This window comes from Gavia stellata, chromosome 6, assembly GCF_030936135.1.
Source record: "Gavia stellata isolate bGavSte3 chromosome 6, bGavSte3.hap2, whole genome shotgun sequence".
NCBI lineage: Eukaryota > Metazoa > Chordata > Aves > Gaviiformes > Gaviidae > Gavia > Gavia stellata.
The window spans coordinates 26,095,061-26,115,340 of record NC_082599.1 but is presented as its reverse complement, the minus strand read 5'-3'; the positions used below and the strand labels follow the sequence as shown (position 1 = coordinate 26,115,340).

Below are 20,280 nucleotides of genomic sequence, written 5' to 3'. Positions count from 1 at the left end.
AGAAATAAATGAGTAGACACAAAAAATGGAATGACCAATGCTGATGAACACTAACTTTAATAAGTAAAAAAGTCTTAGCAAAAGGAATAATAAAACAAGTTATCAGACTCCAATAGAATAAGTTTCATAAAATTAATTTAAAAACCTGCTTGTTAAATTGCAGTGGGAACAAATTCTCATTTGAGTGTAGAAGAATGACAAAAAATCCTTTACAAAGTCAAAATAAAGACAGACCAGATTATAAGTAGTAAGTCTAACAAACAAAATGGATATATTTTCTTAAGGGAATGTCTGGAGATCTGAAATGAACAGTGTTTCTACACCAGAAATGAAAAAGTCAGAAGGAAATCTGTCAAGTATATTCAGAAAAGAGATATTGTAAAATAAAATCAGTTGTGGTACCTAAAATAGGTAAGAACTCTAAAAGGGCCTTTCAGAAATACGAAGAAGAAAAAAAAATGCAGAAGAGAAGAAAGATGACTAAATACATTACTGAAATAGCCATACTTTTTCCTTTATCTCTCAATACTTCATTAGGTTTAGTTAATTAAATAGAATAAGAAGATTACTTTGTAATAAGTATAATATGTACAAAAATAAATTATAACTGTGACCATATAAATTAGAGGGGCTGATCTGCCAACCAAGAACTTATTTTTAAAAATCCACAGAGACTAGAGAAAGCTCAAAAAACACTAAATAAAATGTGAACAAGTAATTGGTTTTCAGAATAAAAGGACAGCAATCCTGGTGATTGCTATCAAGACAGCATAACAGTTTCTGTTCTTCATAACGTAATGGAATAAAGGATCACAGAAGGCAAATACAGCAATTAATATAAAAGCACTTAGTAGGATGAAGATGTCTAAGGGACTAGGAAAAGGATTAACTTAAGAACAATCTATTCATATTTAATACTGATCTCATAATCAAGCAGAACAATTAGTTAATGTCCTGGAAAATATAACTGAATAAGAGGATGAAATTAAGAATATGAAACTTCATATAAGATGAGAAGAGCCAATCATTAAAATGAATTATACCTGAATCCTGGGTATTTCTCTCAAGACAAGAAATGTAACCATATTACTGTGGTCATTGTATAAAGCAGAACCATTCTGGATTCCTAAAGTATGATCTTTCCTAAATCCAATTCAAAGTTTTGTTATTATTCACTGAGGTTCATTATAACTAAATTTTGCACATAAAACCTCAGTGAAATTATCCAGCTCCGTCAGAGCTCTATTTTATTGGATTCAACAAGTAGAATGTTACCCTAAATGTTCAATCAGCTACTGAGGGGTAACAAAACTCACGTCCTTACTTTACCGAATAATACTTTAAAGCTTATGACTAATAAATTTTCACATTTAAAACGGTCAGAATGCAAAATTCATCCACTGAAAAAGATCCAATTTTCTTTCTATAAAAAATGTGAGACTGAAGGCCTGTTTCCGCTGGTCACTTACATTAATGCAAAATAAGCATTTCTGTTGAAATCAAATGCGTTGTATCTATATAAAATGGAAGTAAGCCAGAAGATGAAGCTCATTATCATAAAAACACACAACTGAAAAATAACAGAAAGCTACAGGTGTTAAATCTCAGTAAATAAAAGAAAGATGAATCTGCTTCTTTCTTTCTTGCTCTCCAGTTCTAATAAAACACAGCATTTTGTTTGCACATCCACCATGCTTCAAACTGGCTTAAAGATCTTGCCAACATTGGTATGATGACAAATTATTTACACAAGCTCATGGAGCACAAAAGTTCAACTGCTAAAAAAACCCTATGAAATCCAACATGATCCAGCAGCAGGTGTCACCAAAACATAGCACTGAAAGTATGTCATTGTAGGGAAGATGGTAGAATGAATGTTGAGATTGAATTGAGCTACCTACATACTATTAAATGTTTGGAAGCATTAGAAGCATAAGGAATGAAGAAGAATTTAAGACAAAAACTCAAGCAGAAATAAGGCAGAATAATAAAAAGAAAAGCAAGCAAAATATATCCTTCATAAAAAAATGAGACAAAAGAGGAAAACCAGATCAGGATTAAAGCATTGCTTGAAACTGAAGCATTTGCATTTTTAAATTAATGCAGCAATAGAAGATAATGTAATTGGTGGGGGGACGGAGGTTTTTTTTTTTTCTTTAAACGGCTAGCAACACAAAGTAGGACTCTGAAAAATATTTCAAAAGTATGTACTTTGTTGTCAGTTGTGACTTCAAGTTGCTGTTGCAGTTTTGCAATTTGTTCATGAAGATGATCTATTTCCTGCTCCTTTTCTTGCATGATGTGAGCGAGCCTCCCAGCCACTAAACGATGGTCCTTTATGGTGGCATCTTCAGTTTTCTGGATAGCTAGTCCCAGTATTTCCATTTCATCCTACCAAAAAAACCGCCCCAAAACCACGTTACAGTTGTACATGATGTTTTCTGCATATTCTTGTATGAGTATTTAAGGCACAGGAATTAAAATAAACAAATTGCATGGAATGAGAAGTAATTATATGACCTTTTTGTAAGTTGAACTGCGGAATGCTTGAGAAAGAATTTGGGATCTTGGCTTTTTCCAAGAATTTATTTCTGGGGAGGAGGGAGAATAAAGCTCTAGGCTACATAATTACCTTAAATAATTTGTTCTCTTGTTCAAGTTCTTGCAAGTGTGTAGTGGACTCCTTTCGCTGAATTTCTAGTTGCATGTGCAATTGCTGAACTTCTTCATTTTTATTTTCTAGCTCTTCTCGAAACTGCTCCAGTTGTTCCTCAAGGTTTGTGACCTATGTTTCCAAAACAAATGGTGGAAAAGGAGTAGACAGCCATACCAAAATTAAATGTCATAATTTTCAAATACAATGCCTACAGTAAACTGGCTTGGTATGCACAAACAAAAAAATGTGTAGTCAGTGACATTCTGAGTCCTTAAACTGAATGGAATTTTAAAAGCCACTAAAAATCAGCTGAAATCACTATGAAGTTTTTCTTAATTGGGCTGAATTTTGCTTCCAGAAACACTCTTGTAAGTCATAAGCATTAACATACACAATAACAATTATCATGGCTCACAAAAGAATTTCAAAGGGATTTGGACTGCTGTCTCTCTGATCTGTTAAAAAATTTCATCTGTATAGTTCACTAAACTCAACAGAAGGCAAAAACTGACAAACCAAAAATATCAGCGGAAACATGGAACACTTCATAGGTATTTTACCTCCTTTTCCTTTCTGTCTACAGCTTCTCGTTCAGCTTGCAGTTGTACTTCAAGAGGTAATTCTCCCTTTACTATGATGGTGCCAAGCTGTTTTCTTTCCTCTACCTTTAAATATAAATAATATTAATAATAAACAAATAAAAAAGATATACCATTTTGTTCCCAAGAAAAGATGAAAGTAATAAATACATGATAATTTTAGACCAAGCAATACCTTTTGCAAGTTGTCTGCACTGATGATTAAGGCTTGTTCCAATTCTCTTATCCTGCATTCTAGTTTCTCAATTTCTTCATTTCGTTCTTGTATATCTCTCTGAAGTTGCTCCTTAGAGAGCAAAAGCTCACTGCATCTGTCTGTTTTTTCTTTTAGATGATTTGTTAACTGTTCAACCTGGTGACAATATGGCAAGAAGATGAATATATTGTACTAGATTGGAAGGGTTTTCTAACAATAGCAACAGCACTCATTTTTGACAGAGAAAAAATATCCCTCTTTTTTTCTCCTAACAAAACTCTTACTCTTCAAGTGAAACAGAATGTAAAGTTAGGATATGCTAAGTGCTACATCCAAAAAATAGAAACAGCATTTTTTAAGAATTCATATGTTCTGTGCTACATCACCTACTCTCTAGAACTGGCCTTGTCCTTCTGAAGCCTTCAGATTCTCTAGTCAGTTAAAAGCAAGTAGCGTGGCATCCCTATGCAGCCCATTAAAAAGATACACTTAACATCAACGGATGGAATGCCTTGACCCTAAGGTCAAGGTGCTATTTGCATCTTTGAGGAATATCATAGTTCTAAAAATCTGTGACCAGTATTATTCAACATAAGGAGTTGATTAGTGACATACAGACATATCCTAAAACTCACTGGGTCTTTAACATCAAAGAGAATTGCTATAAGGTTTGTTTTCATGCTGGGTTTGTTAAATGGGACCAAACAGATGCCATGTATGATATAATTTCACTTTCTATAGGGGACCAAGCATCCAAGTAAAGCGTTCTGAATCTCAGTAGTTCAGGTGTTTGTGGCTCAGAAACAACATATTAAACGAGTAACTGAAGCAGTAGAGATAGGAATGACCCCAGTTCTAGCAGTATTTCAGAAATGATTAATCAATAGTACAGATAAGAAAGAAGTGTAACAAATCCATGGTATTAGGCATGATGCACAAAGTTAAGACCTGAGTTAAACTAAGCAATCGAGCAAGAGACATGGAAAGTAATGTTTGTCCCACTCAAGAAACTGATTTCAGTATTTACAATTAGGAAGTTACGATGTAGCCAAAAGGTAGAAGAATCAAAGCATTTCAATAGATAGGAGAGAAGAGGACCAGAACATAAAGCTGACAGGACGGTATTATTGATGTTATCCATCCATGAGTAACATCAAAGTCTGAAGTGACCGCAGAAAAGTCTTGAGAGAGAAACTGAAAAAGAAAAATCAAGTCTAGAGCAGACTCTTTATGACAACCCTCCCTGGAATAAGTTGACAGAGTAAGCTGAAACAACAGTAAAAAAGAAATTAAGTTATCAACAGAAAATGCTCACGGCATTCACGCAAAGCAGAAGAGGATTTCAAAAACCATACAACTATGAAAAAATAAAGCAGCTATCTCAGAAAAGCATGAGAAATAATGATAAAATGTACATTTATGAAATATTCCAAGTAACATTGTGAATCAAAAAATACTATTTAGTTAAGACTGTATGCCTTATTTGATAAAAATTAAATGTGACTCTACCACACTATTGAAAATTCTGCCTATAATTTGTAATGTATCACATTCAACATCACTCAGGTCTAAAATACTGCTACGCCTGTGGTGCTTGCAGACATTATCTTATTATCTATCTTTCTACCTACTAAAAAAATCTAATTTAAAAGCATCTAATACAAATCTCAAAGTTTTAATCACAGTTACAGCTGTCTTTTATTTTAAAGCATGCTTTAAATTTCCATTGTAGCATATCTGCCAACTTAAGTGTATACACATATGTGTGTATGTACATATAAATAAGGACTATTTTTACATATATATTCTGTACAGAAAATAGGGCAATTTTTATTATGCTATCAAATTTGAATTTTTTTTTATTGGGAGAATTTTTTTTTTAAATGTCGTAATTTTAACCAGGAATTCACATGCTACCCATGCCACAAATTATAAACAGACACATGACAAAATGAACTCAGAATGAACATCCTGGATTCAGGAAAACTAATCGTGCTAAAAAGTCTCCGCCATCTGTGGAACATGTCAACAGGTGAGGAGTGTGTACACACTTTGCAATAGCAGGAAATAGAGGCAGAATTGCTCCATATGTGTTGGTTAACACATACCCAGCTAATTCCAGAAGATTCATTATTCACAGAGGCTGATGACAGCCATATCACATAGTGATGACTCAATACTTTGACTGTAAGATTTCTTACAGACCTTTGTTTTAAAATATGTGAAAACCCTCCATGAAATACACCTCTAAATCTGAGAATTGTAAGTAAACAAATATTTTGACAACTTACATCTCACATACATCAGTTTATCTTCTATTACTGTCTATCGTCCTGAACTATATAATATAGAATACTAAATATTGCTAATATGTAGCAATTGAATTACAGCAACTGAACTACCTCAGTAAGAAATTTGATTTGAAAATCACAGTGCAACCTATTAAGAGGCATTTTAATAGTGAAAATCAGGCAAGAAAATCATGCAAAAGTATCAGCCTTCCTCAAAAAGCAGGACACAAGAAAACACACAAAATATAAAATGCAATTTAATTGACTAACAGGTCATCAAACAAAACATGCCAAAGCTTCGTAATATATAGCATTTGCACTGCTGCCACTTTTGATTTTGCTGGGTCCAAGAGTTTTCTGTAACTCCCTTGAGCTGCTGTTCTACAGTCACTAAATTTGTTTCAGTGGAGACAGACTAACTGGGAAGATTCAAGTGTACCCAGAGAGCGCTACTACATCTCAGGTGTTAAACCTTGGTAACTCAATACCTTCAGTTGTGTACCTCTGCTATAAACAGGATGTCATAAAGCATAAGAACATGTGAAATTGCTAAAGTAGTCCTGAATGTTTCCACAGCCTTTTGAAAACAGTGGATTTTCAAAACGAAGTTATATGAAAGAGCCTTTTTGAGAGTTATGAAGTCTCTGTATGCCTACTACTAAAACCAAACGAACAACCAGCCTTAAAAAACTCCCAAAACACAGTTTCACCGCTTTCTCCCAACACCTTACCCTTCCTCTAAGGGGATTTACTTTCCTGGTTTGTGAATGGACACAGGTTCGGTACACCATAAAATAGATCCATTACAATATCTTAACAGCTGTCAACTTGTCATTTATACTCATTGAGTACAAGTAATAAAATGAGTTACCTCTCTGGTTTGATGTTCATTGACAGGCTGACTCCTTTGTGGAATCTTAAGCTGCTGTTCCAGCTTCTGTATCTCTTGCTGGAATACGTCTCTCTCATGCTCTCGGTCAACTGCTTGCTCCTGAAAGTTAAATTATGTGCATACACCATTTGATTTAAAAACTATTCTAAATTAAGTATATTACTACTTCTTATTTCTGTTAATGCGAGCCTGGTAACAGTATATCAGTATTTTTAAGGTAGCAGAACCTCCTGCACCCACCATTAACAAAAACTGCTTTTATCATTTGGGGCAACAAATTTCACATTTTTTTATTTAAAAATTAGGACAGCATAGATACATCCAGTATTATTTCACAAGAATGACAGTTTTGTTTCTTCTGTTCCAGGTACACCACACAAATGGTAATAAACCAATATTTTATGATTTTCTTTCCTACTGTTTGTCTTTGATATATGTAGCATAAATAGAAACTAAAGAATACAAATTAACTCTGTGTTTATATTGATGGAGAGCCAACAGCAAAAACCCAAAACTATAAATAGTTTGAATTTTGCATTTCAGTTTTACTTTTGACCAGTTTCAGTTGTTATATTCCAGTCTGACATTTGGGAAATACATCTTTATACAGCAAATAATGTGCAACTGATAGCATCCAGTGAAGCATCAACTTTAAATGCCACTTTGTAAAACAGACAAACCTTATCAGATGCATTAAAATAAACTAGCTGAAGTATCTGATACAAAGAGGAATGCTTTTGTCTAGCAACAAAATCTTTTGCAAAAATTCAGGAAACCAGAATAAAACCTCAACTTGTACAAGTTGCAGATTTTAAAAACTCATCTGCTGTTTCAAGGAAACAGCAGAATTCTAATGCTGCTATTACAAACAGCTACTCATCTCAGTAGTCCGTAATTCTCCCGTTCATGCTATTGATAATCCCAAACCATAATGCATTTATGGCTATGGGTCTTATAATAGGAATTTTTACTTCTGAACCATGTCCTATTATCACATACTAGTTTCAGTGTGAAAACTAATCTTGTAACTGCAGAAAATGAAATAAAGCAAATCCATTTGTGCTAAGAAGTATCTGGAAAGATCTATCCTTTAATACTGCTTAGTAATAGATTATGCAGAGAAGGTGCCACAGGGAGTTATATTTATTATGTAAAAAATTATTCCACCCTACTGCTGTCAGCTAGAGAGTTAATTGAGAAGGCACAGAAATATACAGAAATACTTAAAGGCCCCCTTTAAGTATTGAAAGGCTGCAGTAAGGTCTCCCTGGAGCCTTCTCTTCTCCAGGCTGAACAACCCCAACTCTCTCAGCCTTTCTTCATAGGAGAGGTCTTTCAGCCCTCTGATCATTTTTGTGGCCCTCCTCTGGACCCGCTCCGACAGGTCCATGACCTTCTTATGTTGGGGACCCCAGAGCTGAACACAGTATTCCAGGTGGGGTCTCACGAGAGCAGAGTAGAGGGGCAGAATCACCTCCTTCGACCTGCTGGTCACACTTCTTTTGATGCAGCCCAGGATACAGTTGGCTTTCTGGGCAGCAAGCACACACTGCTGTCTCATGTCCAGCTTTTCATCCACCACCCATCCATGCACCCCCAAGTCCTTCTCTGCAGGGCTGCTCTCAATCCCTTCATCCCCCAGCCTGTATTGATAACCAGGGGTTGCCCCAACCCACGTGCTGGACCTTGCACAGACTTTAGACTAATTCTAACAGACTTTATTGAAAAACATGGGAATTCCACAAACTGTTAAAAATGAAAGTCACAAAAAGTTATGTTTCCTCATTAATTTTAGAAGTTTCCCATTATTCTAAACATTTAAGAAGCCTACTAAGTTATACTTAGAAATACAGAGCAGTCCTAAGCAAGCATCTCAAACAGATTTTCAACTTTTAAAATGTTAATTAAATTTTTGGGCTGGAACCTCTAACACTGTTACTACTGTGTGCTACTTTGTTTGCTCAAAATCTGAAAAAAATAGCATTTCCCGCTGAACCAACCCTCAGTACAGGTGCCCACCCACCTTCATGAAACTAGCCTTTTACCATACTTACATCTAGAAATTTTCTTGTTTTCTCAAGTTGCTTCTCCAAAGCCTGGTTTTGCTGCCTTAAGTCCATTAGTTCTGCATTTTTTTCTTGCTCTAGCTCTATGAAACGATTGACTTGTTCTTCCAAGTCTATTTCCAAGACTTTCACTTGCTTCTGAAGGTCATCATACTCTTTTTCAGCTTGACGCTGTACTTCAATTTTTTCTTTCATTAGCTTTTCTGTTTCCTCCAGCAATTCTGATTATAATAAAAGCATCACACACTACTTTTAGATATGAATAGTTAGTAATGTTATGAAGCAAAACCACTCCCCAAGGTCTCCATGCTGTACTCTGCAGAAGGATGTGAACTGGTTTGGGTTTTTACTATTTTTCTTTTATAGAAAATCTATTTTCTTCTGAGAAATAATCAAGATGACCACTAAAGCGAATTAATATAAAATTACTATCCTTTAGTCAGTCTTCAGAGGACTGTTAGTGAAGTTGTATCAGACCACTTCCCTGTTCAAATTTCATATAAATTAAAAGGTCTTTGTATAATTGAAAAGAAAAGAAAATGCATGGGTTCAAACTACAGCTAGAATCAGCACAGGAGTTAACAATGAAGTACAGAAAACCCAACCCTCTTCTCATCCCCAGCGACATTAAAATCAATTCACTCCCAGTCTTCATCATTATATGTGATACACATAAATAATTTGAAGGGAATATTGAAAGACTTAGCGAGGTTGCCGGGCAGACAGAGAGGGAAATTACTGACCTGTAACTGGAGCTTTGTAAAATCAGTGACTGCATGGATGCCCAATTCTGAGTCCTCATGAAAAGGCTGGCAAGCATATATAGTAAAGCCCCAAACCACTCTATTAAAGACTCTTAAGCCACAACTCATTGAAGTACATATTAACTAACTGTACAAAAATCCCTTGAGGTAAAATCCAAACTGTAAAGTGCAATTACATTTGGAGAATCTTTAAAATATGATTGCTATTGAGACAGAAACAATACAATTTACTTTCGTTATAGAAGAAAGATCCTTTAGGCACCATCATCTTACATCATATTTAACCAATTCTCATTTCTAGGTAACCATTATATATCAATATAATACAGTGTTTAGTTATCATAATGAATGACTCAACTGTATTTGGAAATAAAAAGAAAAAAAAAAGGTACAAAAATATCCCTCCAATACCATCTAAGTATCTGTAATTCATAGGTGAATAAGATGATGGTTACTCATGAAATTGCTTATTATGTTTAGAAATGATAAGAAATGTTGTTAGCGAAATGTAAAACTGAGTATGAAATACAACATCAAAGCTGCAGGCCAGTAAGAATTACAAGTAATGTCAGTAAGCCAAAAGCCCAATAATCCTGATTAACAATGTCAGTACATGTAAGTCTTCCACCCAATTACAGATTGGCCATGCAACATACAAACACACCTGCTTGGGAAGCTGCATCGACTGCAGCATCTACTAGGCCTAGGAGAATAGAGAGAGAGAAAACAAAAAAAGATGCAAAGTAATTCACATGCCAGCTATAGTTTTCTTGTGGTGCAACAATGTAAGAGAAAATGAAGCCAAAGATAGATGTGGCATTTAATGACAAAGTTGTTGGGATAACTTAGGGAATGTGGTAAGTTATTCTGGTATGCATGATATAAGTCCCTACACATATTTATAGAATTGTTTATCCTTACAGTTGTTATACATGAAAATAACTTTAATATATTTAGAAACCTAAAACATATAACAGTAACTAAACTGGAGTCATAGACAGGATCTTCTTTACTATGAAGTAGGAAGCAACATATTCTTAAAATGTCATTGTTACACAAAGTGGACACAGGAAATTGCAAATACACACCAAGATGTGTAATTTGTAAAAATATCAACATTATAAATTGCCATAAACTTTTAGAATTAAATAAAATAGCACTTTCATCCTGCTATTTACGATGTAAGCAGTGCAATCCTTGAAAGATCAGTACTTCTTAAAACACCACTGTTTTAATTTTCTTCCCCTCTCAAACATAAAATATTAAGTTATTAGTTTAAGGAAGAATTAAAAGACACATTTATATCATGAAGGTAAATGGGTTTCTTTGAGTAAGCAGTTAGTTAGATTACATTCACATGGTAATTCTCTGGAATTTTCACCATCAGTGCTGAAAGTTTTCATTACTGGTAGGTAACAGGCTTTCCTTATCATGCAACTTTTGTGCCATTCTTCCCCAAAAGAGGAATTTGTTAGAAAAGTGTATCTTCTGTGCCTAAAATAAGTATGGCCATTATGTGCAGTTCAGTCATGTTCTGGTAGGTATATTGCTAGTCCCTCTAAAACTCTGTTTGGGAAGTATTTAGACAAGTACTTTTATCTAGAGATGCTAACTTCAAGATATTCCATCTCCAGCAATAATATAAATAAAAGCAGATTTCCAAAGGCATCATGATTTTGCTGGCATAAAGAACAACTGTGATTGCTCAACACTTCCGAAAATTCAGTCATTTTTTGTTTAAATATCAAGAAAAGTTATCATGCTAACATTAGGCATCAAGTATGAAAATACCACATTTTTGCCCTATCACATTTTTATTAATAATTACAAAGAGGGGGGAGAAAACACGGTTATCAAGATTACTTATTATTTTATTTGAAAGTATAAGAAAATATCATAGAAAGATTGTGAGGAATACATACGCTGCTCTACTGGCCCTGCATCTGCTCTCATGGCGTTCTTCTGTCTGGAGAGTAACTCCTTTTCTTCCTGGATCTGCTGCTGTTCAGCCTCTAACTCCTGCAATTTGTTACCTGTACACAGTAGTTCTTGCTCAAGATGGTCAATTACATCTATTTTTTCCTGGAGTTGTTTTTCCAGAAATGCTTTTTCATCTGCATAACCATCAATGAGGCCTGTAGAACATCAATTTTGGGGCAGATTTAATAGACAATAAAGAACAATTTTAATTTTTTGCATGGTGAAGTCACTACAGTATTCTCACATGAATGCACATGCATGTTAGATACTCAGCACCTGACAACTTCTCTACTCCTGTCCTTGCTATTCTTCCATGATGAACAAATTACAGGAAGGATAGCACAAGACCAAATATAGCTTTTAATTTTTTCTCAGCGCAAGACCTCTGGAGCAAATAGGAACTCCAAAGCCAGGGTAAAATAAGTGTGCAATAAACACAGGAGAAATAAGAAATTTCAAATAAATTCAGGTGCCAGGTGCCATTTTTGGTGCCTCAAGACATTTGTCTGACCTCAAACCACAGTTTCTGTAAAAGCATGGGTCTCCTGTAGGTCAGGTATGATACAGATGCCTCTAACATCATAAGGCACCAAAACTAGTTGTAGGTGTCCACGTTTAGCACCTGAATCACTCCCAAAAGCCCTATAACAGGTGACATATAAGAAGCAATTTAATTTCTTTACTATTAATGCACAATTTTTAAAGTAGCACAGAGCAATTAATAATCTTTTTAACAGAGAATCTGGGACACTACTTTGAGAATATGTCTTGTATGCTTTTTAAAATTGCTTCATAATGAAGTAGTTTACCTAGGAATCTGAGGGGGAGTTCTATTTTAGCTTTATGAATGATACTACGGCTGTAAGAAATGGCACCATCTTGCAATGATGCAGAAGTGAGCACAAAGCTAAAGACTTACGAAAAAACAGTGAATTTCCTTGAGGGCTATAAAAACTAAACTGAGATCTTATATTGGTACTGGCTTCAGATTATTCACATCATTCCTTTCAGAAGCGTCTAACCACAGAACACAGAAGACATTTTTACCAAGTGACAGAAGGTACTAAATAGGTATCCCAGATTTCCATGGTAAGGTGTGTTCAGTCATGTCTGATACTGATGGTTCCAAAAGACAGATAGGACACCAGTTATACGATGTCTAAACTTTGTTGGACACACACCTATCTCACAGGTTTCTTCTTACTAAACCCACAGACTCTAAGCAGTATTTTTTCAATATCAAACTATTTTCAATATGAAAGTACTTCATCAGTATAAATCTACAGTCTTGAACCAGTATTAAAATGGATTTTACCCTGGTTTGAGAATATAGGAAAATTAAAGATGTTTCCATTTTTTATCAATGTAGACAAAGTAAAATCTCTGTGAGCACTTAGTTCCATATCAAAGGAAAGCTAACAAGAAGGAAATGAAGTAGCAGTGGTCTTTGCATAATCAGTCTGAGAAATACAGGTCTGGTCATGCATATCAATCATGTGCTGCTGACCAATCTTTTTTTCCAGACTTGGATTCACAGAGAACACAGCCACACAGAGTGACTGGCTGTTGAAACAAAAAATACTGAACTAGAAACATCATTAACAGCATTTCAAAAATTTGAGACAATACAAATTCTAGTAGTTATTCCCACCATACCAGATACTGTTCACAACAAATACTTAAGAGACTGGAATTTGAGAGGGCATTCCCAGATTAAATGGAGTGCACACCCCCACTAAAAAAGATATGAACAATGAAGAAGTCTGTTAAGATCACATGTTGCGGTATACAATTATACAACACCAAGCTGGGTGGTTGTGTTGATCTGCTTGAGGGTCGGAAGGCTCTGCAGAGGGATCTGGACTGGCCGGCTGGCTGGGCCGAGGCCAATTGCATGAGGTTCAACAAGGCCAAGTGCCGAGTCCTACACTTTGGCCACAACAACCCCATGCAATGCTACAGGCTTGGGGACAAGTGGCTGGAAAGCTGCTCCGCAGAAAAGGACCTGGGGGTGTTGGTCAACAGCCAGCTAACTATGAACCAGCAGTGTGCCCAGGTGGCCATGAAGGCCAACGGCATCCTGGCTTGTATCAGAAACAGTGTGGCCAGCAGGAGTAGGGAGGTGATCGTGCCCCTGTACTCGGCGCTGGTGAGGCCGCACCTCGAATACTGTGTTCAGTTTTGGGCCCCTCACTACAAGAAGGACACTGAGGTGCTGGAGCGTGTCCAGAGAAGGGCGACGAAGCTGGTGAGGGGTCTGGAGCACAAGTCTTATGAGGAGCGGCTGAGAGAGCTGGCGTTGTTTAGCCTGGAGAAGAAAAGGCTCAGGGGAGACCTTATCGCTCCCTACAACTACCTGAAATGAGGTTGTAGAGAGGTGGGTGCTGGTCTCTCCTCCCAAGTTACAAGTGACAGGACAAGAGGAAATGGCCTCAAGTTATGCCAGGGGAGGTTTAGGCTGGATATTAGGAAAAATTTTTCACTGAAAGGGTTGGCAGACATTGGGATAGGCTGCCCAAGGAGTCACCATCTCTGGACGTGTTTAAAAGACGTGTGGATGAGGTGCTTAGGGACACGGTTTAGCAGTGGACTTAGTAATACTAGGTTAACGGTTGGACTTGATGATCTTAAAGGTCTTTTCCAACCTTAACTATTCTATGATTCTATGATTTACTCCTGCCTCTTTTTTTTCTTTTTTTTCTTTTTAAAGAGATGTAATGAAAGTTGTCAGAGTTCAGTGAACAAATTGGCATTAACTTTTCCATCACATTAGATAAGTCATTTCTGACACCACTAAAACACTAGAGGTTTGAAAATGTCTCAGCTGCAGCAGTTTTTGATGATAAGAAAGAAATCATCAAAAATGACACATTTTATCTCAAGAGAAGACAGCACCATCAGATGTATAATGAAATAAGACATTGTTCTGCATATCTATCTAAGGAATTTGATAAGACAACGTAGTTTGGCTTTTTCAGAGTATGCTCACACCTCAGTTCACTGAGCAGAAGAAATTAAATAAGAAGAGTTCTACGGCATTTTTGTTTTGCTGTATCAACACCAAAAAAGAAAGGTGCCTGTCATTTAGAAGTGCATTAATTTCAGGAGTTCACAGAAAAAAAGGATGAAAAAAGGTTTAATTAATTCAGGAGTTATAAAGCATTAAAGCAGTAAGAGGGACAAATTAGCTGAATTCCTGCAAAAGACTGAACTGAACTAAATCTCTACATGTGACATAAATCTGCACCTAACTTAAAAGCTCAACTGTGCAATGTATCTGTCAAGGGCTAAAAACTAACATCCAGTTCTGTGTCTTATATTCCAGAACTATTCATGAACAAAACCAACACAGCCAGTCTGTCCAGTCTTATAAACTGACTTTGCTATTGCTCTGATTAAAATTAAATTCCAGTTAAAAATTTTTGTAGTTGGTTTCCACTTTATACGCTTCCAACTTTTCTTTCCCAAATAAAACGTTATCAGATAAAATCCAGAGAATGCAAAACATACTTTCACAGGTCTCACTAGATTTTTGTGTTTAATATACTTTCTTCGCTAGCGAAGAATACATACTTGACTCATCCGTTATACCTCCAAACCAGGCTCTGACGGAATATTTCAAGCATTTAATAAAATTTTACAGGTAAATTTTGCCTTCATTTACATATGGGCAATCCCATTATCTACAAACTGGCATCTAGTAAGAGTCTGCAACTTCTCTGCTGCTATTAGTTTGTTTGCACAAGCAAATTTTATAACAGAAGTGCACTGGTCAAGAGAAGAACTTAGTTAATTTTAGATTTTTTGCTTGTCTGGTGGCAATAGGATAAAAATAATAATAAAAATATGAAAATAAAAAATGGGTAATAAGCAGGTCTCATTCTGTGGATTGTCATCTTCAAATACAATTTTGCACGCATTCTTTGCAGTAGAGTCCTGCACAAATGGAAATGTATTTATTGTAAATGAAAAGGCAAACTCATAGTTCTGAGTAGAGAACCTGACTAAGCCAAGAAAATACAGACCCAGAAGGCAAAGCAACAGAGATAAGTTCATAATAAAACCTTTTTTTTAATAAATAAAATTAGTCTCTACTATTATTTTTTAAATGCTACTTGTAGGATTAAATCTGTGCAGAAACAGTTTTGTAAATCCATCTGTGCAAGAATATAAATTCTTAGGTCATCTGTATTTTGGTGGCAGATTTCATCTTTTTTGCATGTTAAGATGTGTTCCATATAAGATTTTTTTCACTTTTAATATTGAAAAAAAGTAATAATGCCTATTTCAGAACTGAATCTATTCCCTCTGAAATCAGTTTTCCTTCCTTCTAGTTTTGCTAAAGCTATTGAAATGCTACAGCCAGTACTGGTGCTGATGACACACACGTTTACGTTGTGTGAACTGACAGGCTACCAACTGCCCCTCGCAACGCATTTTAGACACATGGTCTAGAAACCTGCACTTCTTTTCAGGTTACGTGTGTCCCAGCTATTAATAGTGTGTGAACTCATGTTGGATTATCTGTCTATGTAAAAAGAAGAGGAAGGCTGGCAGGGTAGCATTCTCCAGGAATAACATTTGGCTATGAAACTTTACTCTATGCTTCCACTTTGAAACAGAGAAGTCTGGTGAGCTTCAGAACTAACTAAAATATCTTTCTGCTTACTACTACAGAGATTCTGTCTATAGGGCAGGTGTTTTTTTGCATCTTTTTCAGATGCTAATTATGAACAGATAATGGTAGAAATGCTGGGTGGAAACAAAACATTCAGCTTTCGAAACAATAAAGGTAATTCTAAAGAACAAATTAAGTGTCTGTCAGATTTGAACACATTTTCCTGACATCAGAAAAGATTATTAGTTTCCCCTGTTGTAACACTCTACAATTTTTAACTGCTTCTTTAATGCAGTTGCAAATACACTTAAAAAGATCACTTCAAGCAGAGTGCAAATTGAAACGTATCACCACCATATCATCAAATTCAGAGTGAAGGTTCTATGTTTTTATCCATGTTTGTGTGGAACTAAGTCAAGGTCAAGAGGCAGCAGGCACAAACTGAAATATGGGAAACTGCATTTCAATGTACAAAAAAAAATATTTTTTTCTCTTTTTCTTTCCCCTCTTTGACGGTGGTCAAACACTGGAACAGGCTACCCAGAAAGGTTGTGGACATTCAAAACCTGACTGGACTCAGTCCTGGGCAACACGCTCTACCTGACCCTGCTTTGAGGAGGGGATTGGAATAGATGATCTCCAGAGGTGCCTTCCAGCCTCAACTACTTGTGATTCTATGATTCTAAGTTGTTAATATTTAAGCTTGTCTGCACAAACAGACATGTTATGATGAAATAAATTAACAACACATATCCAACCTATTATTTTTAATGGGTCAGACAATAATAAGTGAGACAAAGCTGCGAAACAGAATCACAGAGTGGTTGAAGTTGGAAGGGACCTCTGGAGGTCATCTTGTCCATAACTATCCAGAAGGATAACAACATTCTAAAATTTGCAAAGAAATCTATCTAATTTGCAATTTCTTTACCTAATTAATAGGTAAGTGAGTGCAAAGTTCAACAACCCATCAAAAAAGCTACTCACCTTCAGCTTTACTAAGCTCCAAAGCCAGCTGCTCTCTGGCTTTGGTTTCTTCATTAAGACGTTCTTGTAGTTCTTCCTGATACTTGATAAATTCTGTGGCCTCTTGTTGCTTTTTGAAGGACTCTTGCATGAGTTCTGTCTGAGTAATTTTAGCATGTTCAAGCTACCACAGGAAAAAATCACAGAAGTTAGATAAACCAAAGGTTTTCTGATAAATAACTACTCTGTCATTCCTATTTAATTAACAGTTGCTTTACAGTGCAATGAGAAGCCTCACATAACTTCACTGGACATTCGATAAGATCTTTACTGAACACATATTCACAGACTACAATAGGAAGACTGACTCAGTACAAAAGTCTAAGCAAATAGGCTTTGTCAGTATAGTGAACTCAATGAGCCACCTGGCTAAATCCATCTCTTTGTTCCGATAATTCCTGGTTTATGAGTTTACACTAGATTCACCTTTATTTACATATGAGTTTTGTACTAAATAAGAGTAAGCTATCACCCACCATATACTTAGAATGGCTAAAAAACATGGCATAAAACTCACAGAAGTTTTGATATAAATTGACACAAGTGGTGCTTCATCTCTTTTTTCTCCTTAAGATGAAGATAAATGAGAACAGCAGGAAAACATGAATTTTGAATATACCGCACTTTTCAACCAACAAGGCGGTAAAGCAATGCTTCTTCCAACTGAGTCCACCTAACAGAATTATTAAGGATTTTTTTATTCTTCTCTGCTTGTCTGATGGGTTAATATTTAATGTGTACTACCACAGATGTAGCGCAATCTCACTACTTCACTAACGTGAACTACTGGAAAACCAGGACTGAAATGCATAAAATTGTATGCTTACTGCACAGTTTAGACATACCCAAGGTGATAATTTCAAAAAGAATTAAAATTAGAATTACAAAAGCAAAATAGTAAAGAAGGAACATTACTCTAATGTTAGAAGTTTTGATCACACAAAATGTTCATCTAAGATAACAGCAAACTGGAGTTAATTACCAAGATCATCTCTACTTCTCAGCTGTTAACATTTACAGCCTACATCCACCTCTTTGAGGGACACAAATACATATTGTCAGAGCTGAACCAGGAATGAGTTCCTTGTGTGGCTTGTATTTAGAGTAAGACAACTTATTCAAAATAAGAACAACGTCAGAAAATGAAATAACACACATTTCCTGCTCCTTGCCCCCTTTTTTTTTTTTTCCTTTTTAGTATTATGGATATTGGTAGATATTTGTAAGATAGTAAAGTCTGTGGCTTTGCTACAGTTTCTATAAACATATTCCCTCAATTTCTTCAAAAATAAAAGCTTTCTCACCATCTCCAGCTAAGTTCATGAGTATCATTAGCATGCTTTAAAATCTCAGAAAAATGGATTAGGAACATTTCATAGAACATTGCATACAAAATTATCCACTTACAAATAAAATTCCACTTTGAAAAGAATGTCTGAAAAATCAATACAATATCTTTTATAATACACTGTATTTAAATACTTGATTTCTTTTCTACAGCATTCCTTTTTAGATGGACATCATTAACGTGAACTATTTATTCTTGCAGGAGTTAAAGAAAGGTATAAATACTGCAGATGAATAGCTGCACTGGTTTGAGATATTTTAAAAATCACAAAATATTCTTACTTTATTCTTATATTTTGAAGTGCTTAATGAAAGACCCATCTCAGATAAAAGGGAAACATATGATAGGTTTACTGTACATAGACAACCATAAAAATGGCTTACTCAAACATATCAAATCTTCAAACTAAAACTCAGAATAAAAATTATTCTCCATCTCTTTTCAGTAATAACAACTCAAAGTATTATTAAAAATATCACAGGGCAAAACCAAAAAGAAGCACAAACATGAACATGATTTTTCAAGAACAAAGTTTTTTTCATGGGATCACTGGAAGCCATTAGCAAGCTTGTGCTAGTTAATGTTACTAGTCAGTGTATGAAAGCTACAAAGGAAGGATTTTAATTGACTGCAGCACTGCCCCCCCCACATAAATTATTCACAGTGAGAAAAATGTAATGTAATAAGTAACACTGAAGTGCTTTAAAAAGAGATCTCAAATCTCTGTAATTTAATATATTTCTGTGTCTGCTAAATTTCTTTTGTTATAAATGAACAGAGAATTGTATAATTAAAGGTTTTTCAGAGCCCATTAAAAACTGTCTAGGAAAAAAGCCTGTCAGCAGTACATAGTAACTTTAATGATGGAGACAAGTTTATATCCTTTTTCACTGCATTCTCTTCTATTTAAGCTGGTTTAAAATACAATTTCTTTTAAAAACTTTTATACTTACTGAATAGGGAGGTGTAGGCAAGGAGATTTTTGAGACAACTTTTAAAATGTGCCCCTTTTTTTTGTGGCTGAAGTGAAAAATTGAAGTATTTACAACTACAGAATTATTCTCATCCAAGTGTTCAGTGAAAGGAAAAGGATATGGTAAAGGCACACGAGATTCAACCTCATATGTATCTTCTTCTTGGCCTTCAGTCCACAAACCACTAAACAGATTAGATGCCCAGTAGGTGCGGTAAGAATCCATTCCAAAAAATATCGCTGCTTCTGTCTTCTCAACTGTCACATGGATATTTTGCACTAGCTAGGCTGGTTTCAGAAATTTCTAACAGGAATTTGTAACAGAGCACATACATTTAACAGTCTGAAGACATGTATCAGCACTGTTGGTGACAGACCTACTCAGAATAATCAGCAGGGAGCCTCAGATCATATTCTCAAGCAGAGTAATTCAGGAGTGGATTAATCCAAAATAGAGAGAGCTGCAAGACAGCTTCGTATGGTCACTCCTAGAAATCCTTCTCAGAGAAGTTTCACATGAAAAAGCAACAGAAATCTTCCAGTAGCAGCTGGCAGGTTATTTCCAAGGCAAGGAAGCATAATTTTGTTTTACCTGCACAGGTACGCTGCAGCAGACAAGCAAGCTAGCAGACCAGAAACTAAAAAGGATTTTCCATCTTCACTATGGCAAATGAAACAAAAAGACAGAGATGTCATTATTTGCTTTCATTCTTGTTCTTGGACTTAATTCAACAGGAAGAACTTTCTCAAACTCTGCTAGTTTAAAGGCTTCCTGTTAGTAACTCCCAACTGAAAGAGTTCAGGGGAGTGGCCTGATTTATTTACCTATACATAACACCAGCAGGTGGAATTTCAATTAATACACCCACTA

General features: G+C 35.6%; 1 protein-coding gene across 1 annotated transcript in view; it reads right to left on the bottom strand.

Moving 5' to 3' along the window:
• AKAP9 (A-kinase anchoring protein 9) overlaps window positions 1-19,635 on the bottom strand; it is a 45,434-nt gene extending 25,799 nt beyond the window's left edge. The window contains exons 1-9 of the mRNA XM_059818332.1: window positions 19,390-19,635; window positions 17,050-17,212; window positions 11,387-11,599; window positions 8,689-8,921; window positions 6,614-6,733; window positions 3,431-3,607; window positions 3,217-3,321; window positions 2,633-2,785; window positions 2,212-2,391 (exon numbers count right to left, since the gene is read on the bottom strand). Of these exons, the coding sequence (XP_059674315.1) occupies window positions 2,212-2,391; window positions 2,633-2,785; window positions 3,217-3,321; window positions 3,431-3,607; window positions 6,614-6,733; window positions 8,689-8,921; window positions 11,387-11,599; window positions 17,050-17,212; window positions 19,390-19,635 (1,590 nt within the window). The remainder of the gene's footprint in view (window positions 1-2,211; window positions 2,392-2,632; window positions 2,786-3,216; window positions 3,322-3,430; window positions 3,608-6,613; window positions 6,734-8,688; window positions 8,922-11,386; window positions 11,600-17,049; window positions 17,213-19,389) is intronic.
• Window positions 19,636-20,280: the final 645 nt, after the last annotated feature.